At 45.7% G+C, this 27,345-nt stretch overlaps 1 protein-coding gene across 1 annotated transcript in view; it reads right to left on the reverse strand.

Moving 5' to 3' along the window:
- LOC138681470 (two pore calcium channel protein 1-like) overlaps positions 1–27,345 on the reverse strand; it is a 108,887-nt gene that overhangs the window by 31,201 nt on the left and 50,341 nt on the right. Inside the window, exons 5-9 of the mRNA XM_069768993.1 lie at positions 22,914–23,030; positions 20,773–20,891; positions 8,581–8,682; positions 5,771–5,897; positions 1,908–2,109 (exon numbers count right to left, since the gene is read on the reverse strand). Of these exons, the coding sequence (XP_069625094.1) occupies positions 1,908–2,109; positions 5,771–5,897; positions 8,581–8,682; positions 20,773–20,891; positions 22,914–23,030 (667 nt within the window). The remainder of the gene's footprint in view (positions 1–1,907; positions 2,110–5,770; positions 5,898–8,580; positions 8,683–20,772; positions 20,892–22,913; positions 23,031–27,345) is intronic.

Consider the following 27,345-nt stretch of genomic DNA (forward strand, 5'->3'; position numbering starts at 1 on the left):
CCCCCACACCATCACACCTCCTCCTCCATGCTTCACAGTGGGAACCAGGCATGTAGAGTCCATCCGTTCACCTTTTCTGCGTCACACAAAGACACGGTGGTTGGAACCAAAGATCTCAAATTTGGACTCATCAGACCAAAGCACAGATTTCCACTGGTCTAATGTCCATTCCTTGTGTTCTTTAGCCCAAACAAGTCTCTTCTGCTTGTTGCCCGTCCTTAGCAGTGGTTTCTTAGCAGCTATTTTACCATGAAGGCCTGCTGCACAAAGTCTCTTCTTAACAGTTGTTGTAGAGATGTGTCTGCTGCTAGAACTCTGTGTGGCATTGACCTGGTCTCTAATCTGAGCTGCTGTTAACCTGCGATTTCTGAGGCTGGTGGCTCTGATAAACTTATCCTCAGAAGCAGAGGTGACTCTTGGTCTTCCTTTCCTGGGGCGGTCCTCATATGAGCCAATTTCTTTGTAGCACTTGATGGTTTTTGCCACTGCACTTGGGGACGCTTTCATAGTTTTCCCAATTTTTCAGACTGACTGACCTTCATTTCTTAAAGTAATGATGGCCACTCATTTTTCTTTACTTTGAATTTGTATTATGGCAAGAAAAAAGCAGCTAACAGTCTATTCAGTAGGACTATCAGCTGTGTACCCACCAGACTTCTGCACAACACAACTGTTGGTCCCAACCCCATTTATAAGGCAAGAAATTCCACTTACTAAACCTGACAGGGCACACCTGTGAAGTGAAAACAATTCCCGGTGACTTCCTCTTGAAGCTCATCAAGAGAATGCCAAGAGTGTGCAAAGCAGCCATCAAAGCAAAAGGTGGCTTCTTTGAAGAACCTAGAATATAAGACATAATTTCAGTTGTTTCACACTTTTTTGTTAAGTATATAATTCCACATGTGTTAATTCATAGTTTTGATGCCTTCGGTGTGAATGTACAATTTTCATAGTCATGAAAATACAGAAAAATCTTTAAATGAGGTGTGTCCAAACTTTTGGTCTGTTCTCTCTCTCTCTCTCTCTCTCTCTCTCTCTATATATATATATCAATATCAGAGCAGCACAAAAGACAAAAAAGGGAGACCGGGTGCAAAAAAAGCTCCCAAAGGCAAAGACCAAACCTAAGCTAATTTTATTCAGCCCATGATACAGACGTTTCGGTCTAAAGAAGTGAAACTTCTTCAAGGCTTGAAAAAAGTTCACTACTTTGGACCGAAACGTCACTGTCATGGGCTGAATAAAATTACCGGTAGCTCTTGTTTCACAAACAGTGTGCTGCTCCTGTTTTTGTAAAAAAAAAAAAATATATATATATATATATATATATATATATATATATATATATATATATATATATTAATATATATATATTTTATTACACCCTAAATAGTGCCATTTTTTGTTTTTATTTTATACAATATCTCTTGCACAAAACAAGGCCTCATATGTGCATAACTTGAAAAAAAAAAAAAAAGGTTATGGCTCCAAAAATGAAGACAGGCAACTAACCAACCAATCTGAATACTTGTTGCTAGAACAGTATATAAGGAGCTAGGAATTTTCTCCCATAAAGATAAGGACATAACAGGATTTTATTTCGGTCTTATTTTAGACAAACAAGAACACTACTTTGGTGGACTTGCATCTATTTACAATCTTAATAAAAGTTTAACCAAAGCCTCATGCACAGGACAATATTTTGGCGCTATTTAACATGGAGCTGCACTGTGGCTTCTACTCTTTAGCGCCACGCATATAGGCATCCATGTACAATAGCGCCATCATGTGCAGAACGGTTTATACACACAAAATAGCAGAAGTGAATATGACGGCCCAAGCCTAAAAAAAAAATAAAAAACTGTGACAGCATAATTTATAACAAACTGTCCATTAATTTTCCTCACCCACATATCTTTGGTTGTCTTCTTTTGACACTCTTAAAAGAAGTTCTCTGTGGGAGTTACTGATGTCTGGTGCCACCAACTTTACTAATTTTAGCCATGTAGATTCTGAAATGACAAATTCTGATCCTTCTTGTACCTTCAGGGCATTAAATGCATCCGCCATCTTGCGACGCTTCATGTAAGCCAATTTACGGATCTCATTCTGAAAAATCATATACTGATTAGCAAGTTTAAAGGAAATCTGTCAGAAAAATCCAACTCTCCAAACTGTTTACATGGTCATGTCGCTCTGTGAAAGATTTTGGTACTCACCGCAAAATCTCATTTTCGTAGCCTGCAATGGGGGACACTTGAACCATTGGTTATGTGCTGCCATCTGGAGGCTGACACTAAGAATACATCTTAGAAAAAAAAAAATCTGTCTAACAGCTTACACCTGGCAAGCCTACACTCAGGTATTCAGTTAGTGCAAAAGCTGTGGGAAGACCAGACCCCCCCAAAGAAGGGAGGGTGATGTGTTCCCCCAATGAAGACTACAAGAAAGACTGTACAGCGATTACCAAAAATCTTCATTTCTCGGTTGCTTCATTGGGGGAAACAGAAGCCAGAGCCGTCCTACAATCAGTCCTTATGGTGGGAAAACTAATATCAGTGCTGCAGAAGGAAGAAATTCAGAACTGGCAGATTGAAATAAGTGAAGAATGGTAGCCCTAAAGGTGGTCTGACCGCTGCATGAGCATACCGGGATGATCAACAAAGCATCTGAACGTCTGATTGGAGCTGTTAGGGAGAGGTAGAGCTGCACAACTAACCACAGGGGTTGGACAAAATAATGGAAACTCCTAACGTTTTGGCATCATAATCTTCGAACATGTGATAAACATGCAAACCGTGACATATGGTAATATTTTGTAGTTGATTATTTGTGTTATGTGATAGGTGTATGTAAATTAACTGTTTGTTTTGCATAATTGTAAGAACATTGATGAGAGCCTGATACCAACGGCAGACCTCTCGGATTTTCAAAGAGGCCAAATTGTTGGTGCTCGTATGGCAGGCGCTAGTGTAACAGAAAGTGCCCGAATGCTTGGCATGTCAAGAGGTACTGTCTCCAAAGTAATGACTGTGTTTGAAAGAGAAGGAAAAATTTCCGCAGCAAAACACAGGTCCGGCGGAAAGTCAAAGTTGACAGAGAGACCGTCAGACTCTAAAGCGAATTGTGAGAGAAGATAGCAAGACCACGGCTCCGAAAATCACTGCTGAGCTCAATGAACACCTACAGAACCCAGTTTCCACGAAAACTGTTCGTCGGGAGCTGCACAAATCTGGATTCCACGGAAGAGCTGCAATTAGAAAACCGCTGCTCTCAATGACAAATGTTTCCAAGCGTTTTTGAGTGGTGTAGAAACCTCCAGAATTGGTCCCTCAAGCAGTGGAAACGTGATATTCTCAGACGAATCATCGTTTACCCTATTTCCGACCTCCGTCCGAGTGTACGTTTGGAGACAGCCGAAAGAACCATTCCATCCAGACTGCCTTCTCCCAACCGTAAAACATGGCGGAGATTCTGTGATGATCTGGGGTGCTATTTCGTGGAGATCTGCCGGGCCAATGATATCCCTTCATGGAAGAATTAACAGACGAGATTTTTTAGGTGACCAAGTGCATCCACTGGTTCAAGCACTGTTCCTGGAGGGGAACGCCATCTTTCAAGATGATAATGCACCAATTCATACAGCTAGAATCGTTAAATCACGGCACGGCATGGCACGAGGAACATTCTAATGAAGCGGAGCATCTCATCTGGTCCCCACAAACCCCAGACCTCAACATTATTGAGCATTTATGGTCGATTTTAGAGATTCACGTTAGACGTTGATTTCCGCCGCCATCGTCGCTCAAAGAACTGGAGGGTGTTTTAACTGCAGAATTGGCTAAAATTCCTTTGGAAACAATTCACACCTTGTATGAATCCATACCTGGGAGAATTGAGGCTGTAATCGCTGCAAAAGGTGGACCTACACCATGTTAAACTAACTTTTGTTGATGTTTCCAGGTGTTTCCATTATTTTGTCCAACCCCTGTATGTCAAATTGTGTAAGAACCTCTCAGGGAGATGAGGAACGAAGAGCCTAGAAGAAGGACAGCAATCTCCTCATTAAGGTGGCAGTCAGGAGTTTTCTTAGCGTCAGTCTCCAGGTGGCAGGATATAATCCATGGTTCCTGTGTCCCCCAATGAAGCGTCCCAAAAAAAATGTCATCCACACCATTACTCATGCCATCTGTTGGTTTCCGACTGAAAAAAAAAATTGCTGCTATAATTAATATACAAGTAAGGCGTAAAGGAGGTTTTCCCACAAAGGTAATTTTAATCAACATTTTAATCAATAGACAAGTTCCACAATTGGATGTGTTTAAAGAAAATGTTCCTGTGCTGAGATAATCTTATACATGTGCTCCTGCTGTGTACTGTGTAATGGCCCTGTCTGACCGTACAGGGACATGGTCTGCTCACACCACAGCTCCTGGGCGGGGGGAAAAGCAAAAGAGGATACAGACAAGACAGCTGGGGAACATGTATAAGATTATCCCAGCACAGGAACATTTTAAAAAAAAAACACCTTCCAATTGTGGAAATTATTATCTATTGATTAAAATGTTGATTACAATTAACGTACTTTGTGGGAAAATCCATTTAAGTGATCTGGATTGGTTAAAGAACTTGCCAGGTCTCTGCCTCACTGGATTTATTCAACGAGCAGATCTGCCTTCCTCTGCTTGACTGACATCTTATGGTGTATTGTAGACAGTGAGCTGTCAGTCATCGCTGTAGTCAGTGAGCTGTCAGTCATCGCTATAGTCAGTGAGCTGTCAGTCATCGCTGTAGTCAGTGAGCTGTCAGTCATCGCTGTAGTCAGTGAGCTGTCAGTCATCGCTGTAGTCAGTGAGCTGTCAGTCATCGCTGTAGTCAGTGAGCTGTCAGTCATCGCTGTAGTCAGTGAGCTGTCAGTCATCGCTGTAGTCAGTGAGCTGTCAGTCATCGCTGTAGTCAGTGAGCTGTCAGTCATCGCTGTAGTCAGTGAGCTGTCAGTCATTGCTGTAGTCAGTGAGCTGTCAGTCATTACTGTAGTCAGTGAGCTGTCAATCATTACTGTCGTCAGTGAGCTGTCAGTCATTACTGTAGTCAGCGAGCTGTCAGTCATCATTGTAGTCAGTAATGTCAGTAATGTTGTCAGCGAGCTGTAAGTCAAGTAGATGATGGTGGGGCTGGGTGGGGACTAGGCTTGGGAAGTGCTATGACACACCCAGAGCATTTAAGCCTCATTTGCATATAAAGTAAAGCATGTTTCCAGTCAGGCAGCAACAGATATCAGTAAATCTTACAGAGAGCAGCATGAACATTTAGAGGTTTGGGGGGTGAGATTATTTTGATAGATTCCCTGTAAGTCAATTAAAAAGTAATTAGTCAAGAACTGCTAATATTAGGCTTTGATTGCTCTAACAGTTTTGTCATTCAGTGAGCACATCTACAGTATATATATAGCTGGGTGATTCTAGGTAGCTTATAGCTTAAAAAACACCTACATTTACCAAAATCTAATGCAATATATCTACTGTGCATCCAAATAAGAACAACAAAAGTATTTCATATTCTTATTACGGTAGTTAAGGTGCCTATACACTTTAACAGATGAATACCCTTTTTTTTTTTTTAATATTGTTTTTTTTTTCAACAATTTTCCTTTATCTTATTGGACCAAATGTCGTATGGTCTACAGCTATTTGGATTTTGACTTTTGACTCTCCCCATTTTTAGTAAACCAATATCTTAATGAGCACATTAATAAACCCCAAAAACCCACCTTTAAATGTTTTCTGTAATTATTGTACACAACGGCTAAGAAGACAGACATGAAAATGTACGTATTCAGGATAATGTAGGCTATGAAGAAGACAGAATACCACCAGTTGTAGTCATAAGCCGGCATCCTGGGAAGGAGAATGTACAATGTGTGACATGGACAGTAAAAAAAAAGAAATAAACAAAGAGACAATGACATGCAATGAAGACTGGTGAACCCTTCACACCACAGCTGATTGGACAGATTCTTCAAACCTGACAAATGTCACTTTATACATATCCCAATGACTCCGGGGCAGTTTTTTCATGATACATTGTTGTTTAGGTTGTTGGCAAATTTAGGTTGATATGGATTTGCTTTTTGTTTTTTTAAATTAAAATATCTGAAGTTTGATGAAAAAAAATTAGCAATTTTTAAAGTTTGAATTTTTATGACCTTAAATCAGATGGTCGTACTACACCAAATAGTTAATACATAGCATTTAGCATATGTCTGCACCGGTTTTCAAACATCCTTTTATATTGTTAGGATGATGAAAGGCTTAAAGAGAACCTGTCACCAGAAAAATGCTATTAACCTGCAGATATGGGGTTAATCTGCAGGTTAACCTGCCCACACTTAGTCCCCAATGCCGCTCCCCCCCATGGATAGTTCCGGTCTCATTCATGGAGGGGGCGCCGATGCTGGTTCACTGTGAGTATACAGAGCCCTGGTTATAACCGCGGCCCTGACTTATCCTGGCTCAGCATTAGGGCCGGCTGCACCAGTTACAGACGCTGCTCTGTATACTTTAATGGGAAGTAACAACAGGCTTTTGCTATGTAATTGGAAAGCACCATGATGTAGGAGCAAAGACCATGATTCCAGGGATGTGTCACTTACTGGGCTGCGTGTTGCTGTTTCAATAAAATTAGTGTTTTGTCCGCAGATTATCACTACAGGACTAGATGTTTCGTCCCTCCTGTTCAACAGCTCTGTGTAACTCTGGCCCACTACTGATTGGCAGCTTCCTGCCTATGCACAGTGTATATGGAAAGCTTCCAATTAGTGGCGAGGGCGGGGTTATACAGAGCTCGGCATTTAAAGAACTGAGGGATCTGGACAAAACAGTGAACAATTTGCATCTTTATTTGTGTTTTTCTATGTGCACTTTATAGTTCTGGTTGTTCAGGATGTGATTGATTTTTATTTTCACTTTTACATTAAATAGATGCTTTAAATGGTGTAACTATTTGTAGATACTTTTCAGGTTTTTTTAAAATTTTCTGTGGTGGTTTTTGTTCTACAAATGTTTTCTTTTTTTCATGCGGAGTCCTGCTATGGTACTTGAACACTTACTAGTCTAATTAGTGGTCCAATACACTGAAGTACTCGTGTATTCGTTCATTGGACCTGTGTTTTACACTAACAGGAGATCTTGTAGGCACTGTTGTTACAGGACATTGTTTGCCCTTTAGTTGCCATGACAACCAACCTCACCCCATAGCACAGGGGTGCCAATGGAGCTCCTTCTCACAAGCAGCCATCTAGATGCAGCAATCGGTACGGACCGCAGCATCTACAGGGTTAAATCGCCAAGTTTGGGGCCGGCACAGACCCTGGCTGTTGCTGCAGGAGCTCAGGGGTCAGTTAGGCCGATCTCCTGTGGGTATTGTCATGACAAACTGGCACCTCCATGTGTGGGAACACCTTCCTGAATAAGACCTACTATTACATCCAGTGTCGGGTGCGAGCCATCACCAAATTTCACAATACAGACTGAATACATTATTTAAAAGATCTCTTAGACCTAGTGAAGCCGGCATATGTATTTTAAAAATCCATGCCAGAACAACAAAGTATTTCTTTATAAAATTTTGTATAAAATGCTGAGTTTAAAATCAAGATTATACAGCCATTCTGACATGAACTTTCACAGTAAGTACACCAACCTCATCAGGTCTTGATGTCTTAAAGGGAATCTGTCAGAAGATTGTGCTATGCAATCTAAGAGCAGCAAAATAGTCGGACAAACTCTGATTCCAGGGATGTGACACTTGCTAAGCAGCTTGCTTTAGTTTCTATACAATCAGTGTATCATCAGCAGGAAATTATCACTGCAGGACTAAGTGTCTTGTACGAGGCAGTCCAGCTAATATGTGTAACCCCACCCCACCACTGCTACATCTACAGCAGAGAGAACAGGTATTCTATCAAAACTGTACCAAGCAATCCAATAAGTGATACATCACTGGAATCAGATTATCTGCTCCTACATCATGCTACTCTCAGATTCCACAGCAGGCAGATGCACTGTTTCCAAGCTTTACCCACACTATTAAACCAGATCAATCCAAAGATAAAACAAGACAAACTGCATAGTTTAATAAATAAATCTCTTGGACTTTGATAAGACTGCTGTACTTGCTTTAAAAGCCACGTCCAAATGGCTGCACAGCTCTATCTGACTGTTTGGACTTGTGAGCCTTGTTATGCTTTAGCCAGACTCATAAAATGCTTATTGTAATATCAGATTTACATAAGCATTCTGACATGGATTTTCACAGTCAGCCCACTAGCCTCATAAGGTATAAGAGATCTATTTGCTAATATACACGGTTTATATTGTGAAATCAAGGGACAGATGCACTTTAACACTTTTGTACTTTATTATACTATCACTTTCCTACCTTTTAGTTATTACAGGATGCAGTATAACATTTGTACAGATAACAATAGGTGTATGTGATCACAGTGTAAAAGTTATTCACTTCTTCCTTTTGAATAAAATGTAGCGCATTTCAATTTACTGCAATATACACAGAACTTACATGACATCCGGGCTGTTCGCAGTAGTCACCAACACATAAAGATTAAACGCACCGTCAAGGTAGTTTTCAAAGTAAGGTTCTCCTTCAGCTGTTACTAGTTTTCTGCAAGTGATGAAATACATGAGGAGGAAGAGGAAGAGGAGGAGGAGGAAGAGGAGGAGGAGGAAGAGGAGGAGGAAGAGGAGGAGGAGGAAGAGGAAGAGGAGGAGGAAGAGGAGGAGGAGGAAGAGGAGGAGGAAGAGGAGGAGGAGGAGGAAGAGGAGGAGGAAGAGGAGGTTGCTAGTTAGTGGTAATCATCCCTAGGCTCCCCTGCTCCCAAAGAAAAACAAAAAGCAGAGCGCAAAGTATATATGGACACTTATCCTCTTGTTGTTAAATGGGGTTCATGTGTACATTTTCTGTATGGCAGAAAGCTTTGGTGTCGCAAGCGAACGGATATTAAATTTCGAATCCACCCTAAACTAGAGAAAGCTAAATACATCAACACTAGTGATGAGCGAGCTTGGATAAGGTGTTAGCAGAGCAATCTCGAGTGCTAATAGAGTGTCTTCAGCATGCTCGGAAATTATGTTCAAGTTGCCGTGGCTGCATGTCTCGTGGCTGTTAGACAGCCGCAACACATGCAGGGATTGCCCGTTTGTTAAGCATTCCCTGCATGTGTTGCGGCTGTTGAACAGCCGCAAAACATATAGCTGCAGGGACTCTAACAGAGTACCTACGGTGTGCTCAAAAACTATTGGCACTCGAGCATGCTCGGAAAAAGCAAAAATGACGAGATTTCAGTTCCAAAAACTGTGATTCTCTATTCACATAAGCAAATTGTCTCTTCAGAGAGGAAGAGGACTAGAACTCTAGTGCCACCTATTGGAAGTAGCAATCCTAACAGTCAATGCCGACCCTTTAATGAGCCTTGCCACATGACTTAGGATAATAGCCAAACCAGAATCTCAATTTGCAGACACTGTGTTTCGGGGTACTGCCCCTCATCAGTGCAAAGTGGAGATCTGGTTTGGCTGATTGAGAGGCGTCTGACTGGGATCCAAGAAGTATTGTTTCTCCTTGCGGAGAGTGACATGATAAGCACTTCACTTCATAAGATCTCCACTTTGTACTGACGAGGGGCACTACCCCGAAACACAGTGTCTACAAATTGAGATCTGGTTTGGCTATTATCCTAAGTCATGTGACAAGGCTCGTTAAAGGGTCAACATTGACTGTTAGGAATGCTACTTCCAATAGGTGGCGCTAGAGTTCTAGTCCTCTTCCTGTCTGAAGAGACAATTTGCATATTTCCCAAAGGAGCATTGCGGCTTTAAGTCTCCTCACCTAGACATGCTGATCATGTCACTCTTCGCGAGGAGAAACGATACGTCTTGGATCTATTCACATAAGAAATTCTGAGGACATACACAGTCAGCGGTACAAAATCACATGACACGCATCAACGCGTTTCAGGTGTTTGCACAATGTTAATCAAGATTTATCTATATCTAGATCAAAGTGTAAGAGAAATGGGGTATGAAAAAGAAAAATTGAGCAAAGGCAGACATCAAAGAGTTACAGATCATGACTATAGGTCAACAGGAGTTGGTTGTCCAATGCGATTTCCTGTTGTATTAAGTCATCAATTTCCTTATTGATCAGACAGTATAAGGCTATGTTCACACACTGCTTTTTTTTCTCCAGTCACAACCTGATCTTTTGGCAATAAAAAAACCCCTACAGCCAAAAGGCAGTTTTTTTACTGTGTTTTCCAGAATAGCAAAGTTCAGCTTTGCTTCCACCATGCAAGCAGAAGGCAACAGCAGAAGGCATTAGGCCACCTATGCAAGACGTATGTGAAACCATAAAAGATTTCTGTTAAAAAAGGACAATTTTATAAAAATTATTCAGAGGAAAATAGGGATTTTTGTATACTCACCATAAAATCCTTTTCTCCGAGCCATTCATTGGGGGATACAGACCGTAGGGGTGTATGCTGCAGCCACTAGGAGGATGAGAGTACAGCATGTCAAGCACAAGCTAATAACAGGGTGGGAGCTGTGTCCCCCAATGAATGGCTCGGAAAAAAGGATTTTACGGTGAGTACACAAAAATCCCTATTTCTCCTCTGCCTCATTGGGGGACACAGACCGTGGGACATCCCAAAGCAGTCCCTGGGTGGGGACAACATCAGATCAGGCCCTGTGTAACGCTACTTACAAGTGCGCCACCGGGGCCTGCAGAGTCCGCCTGCCCAAACTCACATCTGCAGAAGTCGGGGAATTATAGTGCTTCAAGGATGCATGCGGACTGGACGAACCCGCAAAGCTGACAGATGTGCATTGCTGACGCCTGGTGTCTAGAACCTAAGAAACCTCGATTGATCAAGTGGAGTGAAAATAGGCTGACGTCTAACACGGAAGGACTTCTGAATGTGTAAAGAATCCACCAGGTTAACATGGCCGAAGAAACGGCTAAGCCCTTCCTGAAAAAACATTAGTAAGCCCAAATGAGGTGTCCATCGTCTCGAAGGACGCCATCCTTGACACGTACCTACTTAGGGCACTCACATTGTCCAGGTTATGGGGAACCCATTCCATTTTGTGGACTGGAGCCGAAAGAGAAGAGGGAAGAATGATGCCCACAGTAGAAGTACGATACCACCTTGGTAACAAGGGATGGGGACGGCCTGAGGACAACCTTGCTGATGGTAATAAGGAAAAAAGGTCTGAAGGAACAGAGCGGCCAGCTCCAAAGACTCATCTGAATTGACTTGGACAGTGCGGATCTCCCAGGATCACTGGGGCCTTCCTGCTTTTAAAGACCCTCGGAACAAGTGGAAGAGGTGTGATGGAGCTGGTATCACAGAAGAACCAGAGCATGCACTGCGATGGCTTTGGGATCTCGAGGCCGAACCATGAACTCTAATACATTGGCGTTCAGTCTGGACGCCATCCGATCTACATCTGGAGTGCTCCAGTGAAGGCAGATATGATGGAAGATCTCCAGATGAAGTGCCCACTCACTTGAGGCGAGACCCTGGCGGCTGAAGAAAACTGCCGCCCAAAGTTCAACTCCTAGGATGAGTACTGCCGAGATCACCGAATGATAGATCTCGGCCCATTAGAGAATGTGAGGTACGTAGGTCAAGGTGCCTGACCACGGGTACATGCTAGAGGATAGACGTATTGCACAGCCGTGATAACGTGATAATATCCAACTGAATTTGGATGGGGAGACCTGCCAGAGGGCATTGGGCCTGCTGTAGGAGCAGAGGTACCGTTGGGATCCCCAGAAAAAAACTGATCGGGAGACTGGATTCCCGAGATAACCAGTGGCCTTGAGCAGTGTGGTAACACTCCGTAGTCACTAGCAACCATTGAACTGGGAGAAAGGATCTCCCCCGGATGGGAAAGACGCTCAGAGATTACCCTCTGGAAACCTGTTTGACCTGCAGAAAAAACAAGCGGAGCAAGAGAACTGCCTCCATTGCTATTATTCTACCCAAGGATCCTCATAGCAAATCGGATGGAAATGAGGGCAAGTACAGACCGGGGCTGAAATTCGGCCCTGTCTTGAGAAGAGATAGCCCACGACAAGACAGGCCGTTCTGACATTTGCCAGAATTGCCGGATGGCCATTCCAGCCCAGAATGAGGGGATGAGTGACCGAGTGCAGGGGGCTCCCTGTTGAAGGACCACGGCCTTGTCTCAAGTGAGGATTCCAACCCTCTGGAGGTGTCTAGGATCATCCTTAAAAAGGCTATCTGCTGGGCTGGAAATGAGGAAGACCTGTCTAAGTCTATCCGCCAGCCCAGGTGAGGAAGGGTATCGTAAGGTATATATAGACGGGCTCAGCGTAATCCTGGAAGAGCGGCTGGAAGTCGACCAGATAGGGGAGGACGGCCACGCACCCAGAGTGCCAGAGGGACATGACAGCCGCCATGATAATGGCGATCACTCTAGGAGCGGTAGCTAAGCTGAAGGGCAAGGTCGTGACTTGTGAAGATAAGCATCCCGAATGTCGATGGATGCCAGAAAACTCCACCTTTTCCCATTGAAGTGATGGCCGAGTGGAGGAACTCCATCCAAAGAAGGAGGACCTTTTCAAGCTTGTTAGAAGTTAGAGGTCCGGGGTCGGTCTTACTTTTCGGTCCCCTTTTTGGAACCAAGATCCCTTAGATCTAGACTGTCCTGCACAACCCCTCCACTGTTGGTTGGATCTATAGGACACCTGCTATCCTTTGTTCCTATGTGGGGTACACCCCCAACTACTCATCGAATAAGCGATCACTCTAAGGGAGTGATGTTAGAGGTTTTTTTGAACGCAGAGTATGCTTCCGTTCTCTGATCCATAAAGCCCTTCTGAATGAAATGGCATTCGCTGCAGACAACGCCGCACAACTAGCAACATTTAAAGAGGCGTGCACCTCAAAGTCTCCCGCTCAAGAGATTTGATAGGCCAGCTGTACTGTCTCCGGAAAGAGAGAGAACGGTTCTGAATCAAACAAAAATAGACCAACACTGGAACCATCAGTAACAAAAGCTACAGAGACCAAACACCCTGTGGCGAGGTATATAGCACATTTACATAGGACACTCCTATGTGTTGCGGACACTACTCCAATTTTTTTTTTAATTATTATTGTGAGTCAAAGTAGCTAAGTTCTCCGGCCATTAGACCATTGGTCTGGCAATCCGTGCGGGACTAAGGAAAGGTAAAGCGCTGAACTCGAGGTCGCAAGACGGAACGAGTCATTGTCTGACAGTCCATGGTATTTTTAAAAGATGATTCATCGGGCAGAGATACTGGTAGGTATACCACAGGAGTTAAGCTGCCGGGTAGCAAAGTGCGTGGCTGCATCCGCCAGGTGAGGAAAAAAACCATCTCTTGAGTTGCTGCCGTCATTGAACAAGCAGAGATAAAAAGGATGAGCTCTCAATCAACCATCCTCTTAACAGGGAGATGGAGAGGAATCGTCCGCCTCCTCGCATCAACCGTTAAATAGTGGCGATGCAGAGGGGAAACTGCTTGGACGTCAAAAGGAGGGCATCTGTACATCCACGGCGTTCAAGTCCCCGGGTGGACCGAGGTGGCATTAGGCAAAGCTGTAGAAGAGTACACGTGGAGGAGACACTCCATATGCTCATTTGATGATGGTGTGAGGAGATCGGTGTCCTCTGAAGGACCCGTCGCCCAGAGTATACGTGGAGGCGACACTCCATGTGCTCATTCGATGATGGTGTGAGGAGATCGGTGTCCTTTGAAGGACCCGTCGCCCTTAAAAAGAATTAAAGGAATTAAACCAGGCATGGCATCTGGTGTCGCTGTTATGGCATATTGCTGAAAAGAAGGATACCGTGCTTGAAGAGGCTTCTGTTTCTAGAGCAAGACCATTTGCGATTGCTCATGGTAGGGCTGGAACCCTGGACTCCCATGCTGTATAAACACCAGTGTTTTCCAATGCGCTACCATGGTGCTCGCCAGTGAATCGCTTATCCGGACGCTCGCTGTCCAGGAAAATGGCAAATGCACCACTAGGGAGTTTATCTCCATTTGGAGAAAACCTGCGTGTCAATCGGCAGAGATTGGCTGATGGCCAAAATAGGCGAATCCAGCTTGTGATGAGGCTTTGGAGAGTCCAGATCCAAGGTCACCTCCGATTCAGATGCTGAGTCTACTTCTCAGCAAAACATTGGTGAGGGAGATCAAGAAATGAAGCACCCATTTTCTAGACGCCTGTACGTTTCTAGAATACTTGTGGCCCTTGCTAGCCGACGGCCGTGTAGGAGAGGATCCATCTGTATTGGTCCTGCGAGCACTCCGAACCACAGTGGGTTCACATAGGGATACAATCTCTTGTCAGAGAAGCCATGGATTGCGGCAGTGACAAAGCTCACTCAGGGGAACTAGGTACTCTGGGGAAAAAACTGGGATCGGCGGCGGCGGAAGGCTCCTGCGCTCATTTGAACTAGGTACTCTGGGAAAGGTGACCGGCTTCGGGCTGGTTATGTGCCTTTCACACGAGGGTATGCTGGTTATGTAAATTTAAGACCAGGGAATGCTGGTCCTGTGCCTTTAAGACCGGTGAATGCTGGTCATGTACCTTTATGACCAGTGAATACTCGACATGTGCCTTCCTTCAAGACCAGAGAATACTGGTCATGTACCTTTAAGACCAGGGAATGCAGGTCATGTACCTATGAGACCAGGGATTGCTGGTCGGGAGCCTTTAAGACAAGCTTTAGGACCAGGAAATACTGGACATCGGGAAATACTGGATCTAGCAATCAAGCTGGTCGTGTGCCTTTAAGACCAGCTTTAGGGACAGGGAATACTGGACATAGTTTTCCAATCCATTATCCCCCTCAGCATGCTGCCGGAGGAGGTGTGTGGGGAAAGGAGAGCGGGGGAAGGGATGGAGCAGCGTCTCCCTACCCGGTTCTTGAGTCCACCGTCAGCATTGGATTAGACTCTCCAGCGCTGAATACCGCCAGGTCCAATGTTCCCTCTGTGTCCGGAGATGAACATGGCCGCCGAGAATATGCTGTGTTCTCGTCCTGAACGAGAAGCGCCTGAATAGGTAAAAAGATAAAAAATAAAATAATAAAGAGTTTTGGGTCTGAATAGCAGACCCATCCGTGTGCCTCCTACGGGCACTAAGCAAGAACTGGTTAGCTGAGAGCCAGCAGGAGGGTGTACAGTCATGGCCAGAAGTTTTGAGAATGACACCAAAATTATATTTTCACATGATCTCCTGCCCTCTGGTTTTTATTAGTGTTTGTCTGATGTTTATATCACATACAGAAATATAATTGCAATCATATTATGAGTACCAATAGGTTATATTGACAGTTAGAATGAGTTAATGCAGCAAGTCAATATTTGCAGTGTTGACCCTTCTTCTTCAAGACCTCTGCAATTCTCCCTGGCATGCTCTCAATCAACTTCTGGACCAAATCCTGACTGATAGCAGTCCATTCTTGCATAATCAATGCTTGAATTTTGCCAGAATTTGTTGGTTTTTGTTTGTCCACCCGTCTCTTGATGATTGACCACAAGTTCTCAATGGGATTAAGATCTGGGGAGTTTCCAGGCCATGGACCCAAAATCTCTATGTTTTGTTCCATGAGCCATTTAGTTATCACCTTTGCTTTATGGCAAGGTGCTCCATCATGCTGGAAAAGGCGTTGTTGGGCGCCAAACTGCTCTTGGACGGTTGGGAGAAGTTGCTCTTGGAGGACATTCTGGTACCATTCTTTATTCATGGCTGTGTTTTTAGGCAAGACTGTGAGTGAGCCGATTCCCTTGGCTGAGAAGCAACCCCACACATGAATGGTTTCAGGATGCTTTACAGTTGGCATGAGACAAGACTGGTGGGAGCGCTCACCTCTTCTTCTCCGAATAAGCTGTTTTCCAGATGTCCCAAACAATCGAAAAGGGGATTCATCAGAGAAAATGACTTTGCCCCAGTCCTCAGCAGTCCACTCCCTGTACCTTTTGCAGAATATCAGTCGGTCCCTGATGTTTTTTCTGGAGAGAAGTGGCTTCTTTGCTGCCCTCCTTGAAACCAGGCCTCGCTCAAAGAGTCTCCTCCTCACAGTGCGTGCAGGAGCACTCACACCAGCCTGCTGCCATTCCTGAGCAAGCTCGGCACTGCTGGTAGTCCGATCCCGCAGCCGAAACAGGTTTAAGATACGGTCCTGGCGCTTGCTGGTCTTTCTTGGGCGCCCTGGAGCCTTTTTGACAACAATGGAAGCGCTCTCCTTGAAGTTCTTGATGATGCGATAGATTGTTGACTGAGGTGCAATCTTTGTAGCTGCGATACTCTTCCCTGTTAGGCCATTTTTGTGCAGTGCAATGATGGCTGCACGTGTTTCTTTAGAGATAACCATGGTTAACTGAAGAGAAACAATGATACCAAGCACCAGCCCCCTTTTAAAGTGTCCAGTGATGTCATTCTTACTTAATCATGACTGATTGATCGCCAGCCCTGTCCTCATCAACACCCACACCTGTGTTAATGGATCAATCACTAAAACGATGTTAGCTGCTCCTTTTAAGGCAGGACTGCAATGATGTTGAAATGTGTTTTGGGGGTTAAAGTTCATTTTCTGGGCAAATATTGACTTTGCAAGTACAGTAATTGCTGTTAAGCTGATCACTCTGAAATTCAGGAGTATATACAAATTGCCATTAGAAAAAATGAAGCAGTAGACTTTGGAAAAATTAATATTTGTCTCATTCTCAAAACTTTTGGCCATGACTGTATACTGCAGGGGAGGAGCTAACTTTTCTTTGTATCACTTAGTGTCAGCCTCCTAGTGGCAGCAGTATACACCCACGGTCTGTGTCCCCCAATGAGGTGAAGGAGAAATGTTATTTTTTTGTGTCTGAAAAAATACTGACTATTCTAAACAACAAAACCTGGCTCATGCATGAAGAGCAGCCTTGAACTAAGGTTACATGAGTTCATTAAAAAATACACAATTGCAAATATAAAAACAGTTGAGAAAATTGAATTGGTAGGGCATTGTCTTTTTAACACATTGATAGGGCACTGTTTACTTTCTCTCATTGGTAGGGCATTGATTACTTTCTTACTTTGGTAAGGCAATGAGCTGGTCAGACATTGTTTACTTTAATACATCACTAATTTAATTAAACTGTAGTAATACTAACATTCTTGCTTATGTAAGGATACCAAGACATTAAGGTAAAGTTTAAACTTGGGAAAATCAAAAATAAATTGGTTTCAGTTCCTGCATACCTGTATTTTTTTTCACCAAACACGATGCAAAAAAAAAAGATAGCGGCTATTTATTATATAGCAAATCATTTTTGCAGCTATTTTTGCACTTACTCGACTTTTTATGGGTGAAAAAAAAAACGCTGAAAAAATTGACATGGCAGTTTTAAAAAACGCAACAGTTTTCCTATTCAGTCAGGAAAAAAAGTGTGTGCATTAAAATACACAGTAAAAAAAATGCAGCAACGAACGCAACGTGTGAACATAGTCTAATAGAGGAGGAGCTGCAAAGTTAAAAGGGAGTCAGTCAACCGAAACAAAGTATTAAAGGAAACCTGGTGTCATGGTAAGGAAATGGTTAATGTCCTGTTCTCTCAGGGTTAATTTTGCTTGCCTCTTTTTGGATGCGGGAGGGGTATTTATACTCACTCCATACTAGGATTCCCTGTCAGCTATATGTTCTTCTAGTCTGTGTGCCTGACCCCTGGATTGTGTGCCCAGTTTGCAATTGTTTTGCTTGCTCTCCGTGCTGTACTCTGCTTTTTTGTTCTTTTGGATTTCTGACAATCCCCAGTCTCACCCCTTTTGTACCTTGTGATCTCCTGGCTCCAATCTTAGCTTGTTTGACTACTTTCCTGTGTATATCATCTCCCGTCGTCTGAGTCCGCCCCCGACCACCTCCCACTCGGTCACATGGTTCAGGTCCTGTTCGTTACCTGGTTAGTAACCTGGCATTTTTGCTCAGCTCCCTTGCTGCTGTGTGCAGCTCTCCCCGCAGCGATAATACTCGGGAGCCGTGACACCTGGCAGCTGATACATGATGTCTGAACCACGGGCAGTATGATTTTAGCCAGACTGCAGCGTTTCACAGAAAAACATGCTCTAATAGTGAGAAAGAGACCATGTCATAAGGGAGACTAGTTGGACAGGTAAAGTGGCTTTCCCCCACCCAGTGTCTTGGAGTAATAGGTCTCTCCCTATACATAACAAATCCGTCCGTTACACCCTCAGCTTAGGGGACGTGAACAGAAATAGCACACTTCACCAAATGTAGATTAAAAACAATATTTTTCTTTAAATAAACTCAAAAATAAAAACACAAATCAAGACATCAGATGTGAGAGACACCTGGCTAGAGAATCCTTTACACACATTCAATAAATGATCATATTGCAGTGCAACATTCCAATAAATTCTATTAGAGGAATTAAACCAAACAATTTCAGCCCTTATAATGATAATGTAAGAAATTACTTATCCTATATTAAATGGCTATAAACCAGAGCCACATGTGAATGATCTTGGCCCAATGAATGTCCTTGCTTACTATCACAATCAGTGTGCCACGATCAATAATCACTCAGGTGGATGAACAATATGCTAGCAAAGCCTGTAATGGTTATAAATTTCAAAATTTCAATTTATGCGCTAAACACTCATTTTTTCATATTTCTAGTGCAGTAATGCAGTTCAATTTTCATGTTTCATGTTTGCATGTTTTAGCGCCGCAGTGTGCTGCCTTATTTATTTGACTGTATACAAGTTGGTGACTCTAGGTTCAGCACCTGTTCACACTTAGGCTATGTTTGGATGTGACGGTCAGGTTTTTGAAATTTGTATTTATTAGCCTTCTGACTGAGCACTCCGCCTCTTAGCCACAGGTGTTTTAATTGCAGCAGGTCCATTACCCCTCCACAGAGAGAGAGAAACTTAGTCTAAGAAGAGGTTTCACAGGTACCCATTCAGATGAAGATGTTTATTCTCAGCGAGGAAAGGAAAGTTTAGGACCTGGTATGCGAGAGATGCCCTAATGTGGCTACCACATACACATGAATTGGCCAATTTATGCACTAAACGCTCTCATTTTTTAACATTTCTAGTGCAGTAATGCAGTTCAGTTTTCATTTTTGCATGTTTTAGCACCACAGTGTGCTGCCTTATTTATTTGACTGTAATGGTTATAAAGACCTCTCTTGGAAAACTTACTGAATGTGTGGATTCGGTGCAGTGTCCCTCTACCCCGACGCGCGTTTCATATGCACTTCTTCAGGGTGCATCTGTGTTTTTATTTTTGAGTTTATTTAAAGAAATTTGTAATAAAAATATTATTGCTTTTAATCTACATTTGGTGAAATGTCTGTTCAGTTCCCCTAAGCTGAGGGAGTATGGTGTAATGGACGGATTTGTTATGTATGTGTTTAGCACATGATATTGTTAGACTAATAAGTGATATAACTCTCCCTATACATGCATGCAGAGAGAGAGCCATCACTAAAAGGTGAGCAATGCGAGAAGACACCAACAGGGAACGATCTGTTCAACTAGTCTCCTGTGCGGCTTGGTCCTTGACTTGGTATTAAAGTTTTTTTTGCTCTGAAACGTTGTTGGGCAGCATGTATCAGCTGTCAGATTCCCTTTAACTAAGCACATACCTTTTAGGAAATATAGCCTCTATAAAAATCACACATTTAGTGTGCTAATCATTGCCTCTGTTCTGCAGATACTTAAGTTTAATCACACATATTGATCAGGGTACTTGGTGCACCCTAGGTGTGGCAAAAAGACTCAGTTCACCTTTATGAAGAAGAAAGAGCAGCATCCATACCAGGTGATGTCAATCCAAAAAAGTTCTTTATTCCGCCATGATAAAAGTACAACGTTTCGGCCTGGTTGGCCTTTGTCAAGTATATGACATATCATATACTTGACAAAGGCCAACCAGGCCGAAACGTTGTACTTTTATCACGGCGGAATAAAGAACTTTTTTGGATTGACATCACCTGGTATGGATGCTGCTCTTTCTTCTTCTTCATATACGTTTTTGTCCGATTGGATCCTTGGATCTTGCATCCGTTGTCTGAGTGCTGATGGTTGACCTCGTTGTTCAGTTCACCTTTATGTCCACTGGTTTTGCATGTCCCTGCCTCCTTCACTGGTGATTCATATCATTGGCTAAACTGGAGGGAGAACTGTCTGTTAACAAAGCTGAGGAAAAGCCAGTCCTATCATTCTCTACAGATAGAGCTCGCTCCAAATAAACCAGTGCTGTCAATCATCGGTGGGGACATGCAAAACTAGTGGGTGGACCAGTGCACGAATCAGTTTATTCACACCAGGGGTGCACCCTGATTTGAAATTTGGATAAAAATTCAGTTTCTCCAAATTGGAAGCAGCAATGAGAACAATAAAGGTGAGATTTTTATAGGGGGTTTATCCCATGCAAGACAATGTTCTTAATTTATACCATCAATTTAGAATGACAGACTCTGTTGAAGTAATAAAAACATGATAAACGGGGTAATGTCCACTATAAAGAAGCCAATTCATGGGTAAAAAAAAAAGGTGAGGTAGAAATTGAGTCATTACTAAAAAAATAATAATAATTAGGATACGGTTTACGGAACAATTATGTAAAAAAAATTCTATATTCTCACTACAATAATACTAAAATTAAGCTTTACCTGCTTCCAAAAAGTTTTTGAGCCATGAGTGAAAAAATTAAGACACTGAACATGAAAAGGAGGAAGACATAGAGGATCTCCGGTAATGTGTTTCTGATGCTACGAAATGCTCGGCGGATCTGCAGACAAAACAGGAAAAACATTGTTATTGTAAAGAAAATCCACACTTCTTTCTGAAGTCTCTTAACAGACTAAAGCTTGCTAGGCTACAAAGTAAATTATAGACTGATATAAAAATGGAGGTCAGCATTTTGTTGGGGATCTCCAATGATCACACTTATATAATGGAATTACACATAACAGAATTCAGAAGTACATTGATTTGTGTTTCTCAAAATCATCTGACATCTCTAAAACATATGCGCCGATTACTGCAAGCTATTTTGTCATCGAGTTCAGTTATCTCCCAGACGGGATTACATTTATCAGACAGAATTTTATAATTTACTGTGTCAATTCAAGAAATTTGGAGCTACATTATATGGACAAAAGTAGAGAGTGGACAAGAGTAGATGGGGCAAAACTTTTAATCATTGAATTCAGGTTGTTCATTTTGTCCCATTACCAAAGTGTATAAAATTCAGCCCCTCACCACATAGTCTGCCATTAGTAAGGTGTGTTGAAAGAATGACTAATTCTAAATAGCTCACTGATACTAGCGTGGCCCAGTAAAACGATGCCACCATTGGAACAACTTCTTCCTTCCTAAATATTTCACCATTACCTGTGAGTGGTATTATTGAAAAGTGGAAGTACTTAGGAACCACAAAACTCATTTAGAAAGTCCAAACCTCCTCTTTTATTAACATCAGTAACAAAACCACGCCAGGAACTTCATGACATGGGATTACATGGCCAAGTAGTTGCATATAGGCATTACACCACCAAGCAAAATGCCAAGTGTCGGATGGGGTGGTGTACAGCATGCCGCTCCTGGACTCTGGAGCAGTGGAAAGTAGAAGGAATGTGAGGATTGCGTCACACAACCCTGGTCCGCAGTACAGGTCGGTGCTTTACAGCCATAGATAGCAACTGCGCAACTTTCCTTACCTTCTGGGATCCCAGGCTTGGCTTATGATTCGCAAACGGGCGAGATATCACCTGTGAGTTGCACAGATTATGTTACAGGTATAAATCAGATACTGTTACGGATAACCCAGAAGTTGAGGAAATTCGCACAGGATCTGTCCATGACCAGAGAGTAGTGACCTGGACCGTGGTTGTGTGAAATGATTCACTGATATCTAATGGAAAGGTTTCCTGTGGAGTGACGAATCACTTCTCTGTCAGTCTGTTGGACATGTCTGGGCTTGGCAAATGCCAATGAAATATTATCTGCCTGACTGCATTGTGCCAACTATAAAGTTTGGTGGAAGAGGGATAATGCCATCGGTTGTTTTTCCAAGGTTGGATTAGGCCCTCCAGTTCCAGTGAATGGAAATCTTAATGCTTCAGCGTACCAAGACATTTTGGACAGGTGTAGCCTCCAATTTTGTGGGAAAAGTTTGAAGAAGGATCTATTCTATTCAAGCATAACTGTACCCTAGTGCTCAAACCAATGTCCATAAAGACATGGTTGGGTAAGTTTGGCGTGACAACTTAACTGGCCCACAAAGATCTGTGACCTTAACCCAACTGAACACTTATGGGATAAACTAGACTGGAAATTGTGAGCAAGGTCCTCTCAACATCAGTGTCTGACCTCACAAATGTTCTTCTGGATGAATGGGAAAAAAATTCCCACATACATACTCCAAAATCTTGAAAAAGGACATTCCAGAAGAATGGAAGTTGTTTTAGCTGCAAAAGGACCAACACCATATTACGGCTTATGGATTTAGAATGGGATGTTATAAAATGTGGTGTCTCAATTCTTTATTCCATATAGTGCATACATATTAGGAAATTAATGGATTTTACATAAAAAAAAATGATGGTTCCAGGATAGGCATTAAGATGCCTCTAACATAGCCTCATATTTTGAGATAGGAAATAAGCAACACATGTATACAATGAATGATTCCCACACAAGGAAATCTACATTTCATGGCTTGATCTTTACCGTTCTGCAAAGAATAGGAAAGGGTTGAACATTCTATATATCTGAACTACTTGGAGATCCTAAGACAAAAAAAACTCACCTGTCGACTTTCAGCAAAATTAACCAAGTAAATGGGACGTAGGATTCTAGACCATCGAACACTTGGAATCTGTGCAATAAGCAAAGATCCATAGATCATCAAATCTATTAAGTTGAGCTGTAAAAAATAACAATGATTAAACATTAGAATTACTGTTCTACATATTATATACATTTTAGACAACGTGGATACAGTTTTTGAGACACTCGTCAAAATACAAAAAGGGAAATAATTTAAACAAAATGTTATTTCCATCTCCAAGTTCATGGCCGATACAGGAATATCAGCATCAAAGCACTGGCCAGAGCAGATGGAGCATCCGAAAAACAGAACTGAGCTGTTTTTATAACAGAAGTAAATGGGAGTTACAGAACCAGCCTAGCTCCGCCTGCTTGGCTATTTACAGAGACCCACCAACTTTCGCAGGCGATGAAGTCAAGTTCCCATAATGAGTTTTTGGTGAGTTCTTGCATACAGCTCTTCCTGTTTTGCTCAGCGGTCATATGGTACCGCTCATTAAGGTAATGAATATGCACGCGTCTCCACTCCCATTGGCGTGGAGCGTATATTGATTACCTTAATGAGCGATACCACGTGACCGCTCAGCACAGGAAGAGCTGCCGGGACAACGGAGATGCAGGGACATGCAGCAACCGCGCGAGGAGGGCGAGTATGATGGAGGAGAACTCCGAGCAACGCATAAAGGGGGAGGACGCCGAGCCACGCATACAAGGGGGAGGACGCCGAGCCACGCATACAAGGGGGAGGACGCCGAGCCACGCATACAAGGGGGAGGACGCCGAGCCACGCATACAAGGGGGAGGACGCCGAGCCACGCATACAAGGGGAAGGACGCTGACCCACGCATACAAAGGGGAGGACGCCGAGCCACGCATACAAGGGGAGGACGCCGAGCCACGCATACAAGGGGGAGGACACCGAGCCACACATACAAGGGGGAGAATGCCAAGCCACGCATACAAGGGGGAGGACGCCGAGCCACACATACAAGAAGGAGGACGCCGAGCCACGGATTCAAGGGGGAGGACGCCGACCCACGCATACAAAGGGGAGGACGCCGAGCCACGCATACAAGGGGAGGACGCCGAGCCACACATACAAGAGGGAGGATGCCGAGCTACGCATACAAGGGGGAGGGGGAGGGCGCCAAGCCACAGATTCAAGGGGGAGGACGCCGAGCCACGCATACAAGGGGAGGACGCCGAGCCACGCATACAAGGGGGAGGACGCCGAGCCACGCATACAACGGGGAGGACGCCGAGCCACGGATTCAAGTGGGAGGACGCCGAGCCACGCATACAAGGGGAGGACGCCGAGCCACACATACAAAGGGGAGGACGCCGAGCCACGGATACAAGAGGGAGGACGCCGAGCCACGGATTCAAGGGGGAGGACGCCGACCCACGCATACAAAGGGGAGGACGCCGAGCCACGCATACAAGGGGAGGACGCCGAGCCACGCATACAAGGGGGAGGACACCGAGCCACACATACAAGGGGGAGAATGCCAAGCCACGCATACAAGGGGGAGGACGCCGAGCCACACATACAAGAAGGAGGACGCCGAGCCACGGATTCAAGGGGGAGGACGCCGACCCACGCATACAAAGGGGAGGACGCCGAGCCACGCATACAAGGGGAGGACGCCGAGCCACACATACAAGAGGGAGGATGCCGAGCTACGCATACAAGGGGGAGGGGGAGGGCGCCAAGCCACAGATTCAAGGGGGAGGACGCCGAGCCACGCATACAAGGGGAGGACGCCGAGCCACGCATACAAGGGGGAGGACGCCGAGCCACGCATACAACGGGGAGGACGCCGAGCCACGGATTCAAGTGGGAGGACGCCGAGCCACGCATACAAGGGGAGGACGCCGAGCCACACATACAAAGGGGAGGACGCCGAGCCACGGATACAAGAGGGAGGACGCCGAGCCACGGATTCAAGGGGGAGGACGCCGAGCCACGGATTCAAGGGGGAGGACGCCGACCCACGCATACAAAGGGGAGGATGCCGAGCCACGCATACAAGGGGAGGACGTCGAGCCACACATACAAGTGGGAGGATGCCGAGCCACGCATACAAGGGGGAGGGGGAGGGCACCGAGCCACGGATTCAAGGGCGAGGATGCCGACCCACGCATACAAAGGGGAGGACGCCGAGCCACGCATACAAGGGGAGGACGCCGAGCCACGCATACAAGGGGAGGACGCCGAGCCACGCATACAAGGGGAGGACGCCGAGCCACGCATACAAGAGGCAGGACGCTGAGCCACGCATACAAGGGGGAGGGCGCCGAGCCACGCATACAAAGGGGAGGACGCCGAGCCACGCATACAAGGGGGAGGACGCCGAGCCACGCATACAAGGGGGAGGACCCCGAGCCACGTATACAAGGGGAAGGACGCCGAGCCACGCATACAAGGGGGAGGACGCTGAACCACGCATACAAAGGGGAGGATGCCGAGCCACACATACAAGGGGGGAGGACGCCGACCCACGCATACAACAGGGAGGATACCAAGCCACGCATACAAGGGGGAGGACGCCGAGCCACACATACAAGGGGGAGGACGCCGAGCCATGCATTTAAGGGGGAGGACGCCAAACCATACATACAAGTGGGAGGACACCGACCCATGCATTCAAGGGGGAGGACGGGGAGGACGCCAAGCCATGGATTCAAGGGGGAGGACGCCGACCCACGCATACAAAGGGGAGGACGCCGAGCCACGCATACAAGGGGAGGACGCCGAGCCACGCATACAAGGGGGAGGACACCGAGCCACACATACAAGGGGGAGAATGCCAAGCCACGCATACAAGGGGGAGGACGCCGAGCCACACATACAAGAAGGAGGACGCCGAGCCACGGATTCAAGGGGGAGGACGCCGACCCACGCATACAAAGGGGAGGACGCCGAGCCACGCATACAAGGGGAGGACGCCGAGCCACACATACAAGAGGGAGGATGCCGAGCTACGCATACAAGGGGGAGGGGGAGGGCGCCAAGCCACAGATTCAAGGGGGAGGACGCCGAGCCACGCATACAAGGGGAGGACGCCGAGCCACGCATACAAGGGGGAGGACGCCGAGCCACGCATACAACGGGGAGGACGCCGAGCCACGGATTCAAGTGGGAGGACGCCGAGCCACGCATACAAGGGGGAGGACGCCGAGCCACACATACAAAGGGGAGGACGCCGAGCCACGGATACAAGAGGGAGGACGCCGAGCCACGGATTCAAGGGGGAGGACGCCGAGCCACGCATACAAGGGGAAGGACGCTGACCCACGCATACAAAGGGGAGGACGCCGAGCCACGCATACAAGGGGAGGACGCCGAGCCACACATACAAGGGGGAGAATGCCAAGCCACGCATACAAGGGGGAGGACGCCGAGCCACACATACAAGAAGGAGGACGCCGAGCCACGGATTCAAGGGGGAGGACGCCGACCCACGCATACAAAGGGGAGGACGCCGAGCCACGCATACAAGGGGAGGACGCCGAGCCACACATACAAGAGGGAGGATGCCGAGCTACGCATACAAGGGGGAGGGGGAGGGCGCCAAGCCACAGATTCAAGGGGGAGGACGCCGAGCCACGCATACAAGGGGAGGACGCCGAGCCACGCATACAAGGGGAAGGACGCCGAGCCACGCATACAACGGGGAGGACGCCGAGCCACGGATTCAAGTGGGAGGACGCCGAGCCACGCATACAAGGGGAGGACGCCGAGCCACACATACAAAGGGGAGGACGCCGAGCCACGGATACAAGAGGGAGGACGCCGAGCCACGGATTCAAGGGGGAGGACGCCGACCCACGCATACAAAGGGGAGGACGCCGAGCCACGCATACAAGGGGAGGACGCCGAGCCACGCATACAAGGGGGAGGACACCGAGCCACACATACAAGGGGGAGAATGCCAAGCCACGCATACAAGGGGGAGGACGCCGAGCCACACATACAAGAAGGAGGACGCCGAGCCACGGATTCAAGGGGGAGGACGCCGACCCACGCATACAAAGGGGAGGACGCCGAGCCACGCATACAAGGGGAGGACGCCGAGCCACACATACAAGAGGGAGGATGCCGAGCTACGCATACAAGGGGGAGGGCGCCAAGCCACAGATTCAAGGGGGAGGACGCCGAGCCACGCATACAAGGGGAGGACGCCGAGCCACGCATACAAGGGGGAGGACGCCGAGCCACGCATACAACGGGGAGGACGCCGAGCCACGGATTCAAGTGGGAGGACGCCGAGCCACGCATACAAGGGGAGGACGCCGAGCCACACATACAAAGGGGAGGACGCCGAGCCACGGATACAAGAGGGAGGACGCCGAGCCACGGATTCAAGGGGGAGGACGCCGAGCCACGGATTCAAGGGGGAGGACGCCGA

Source organism: Ranitomeya imitator, chromosome 5 (genome assembly GCF_032444005.1).
Source record: "Ranitomeya imitator isolate aRanImi1 chromosome 5, aRanImi1.pri, whole genome shotgun sequence".
Taxonomy (NCBI): Eukaryota; Metazoa; Chordata; class Amphibia; order Anura; family Dendrobatidae; genus Ranitomeya; species Ranitomeya imitator.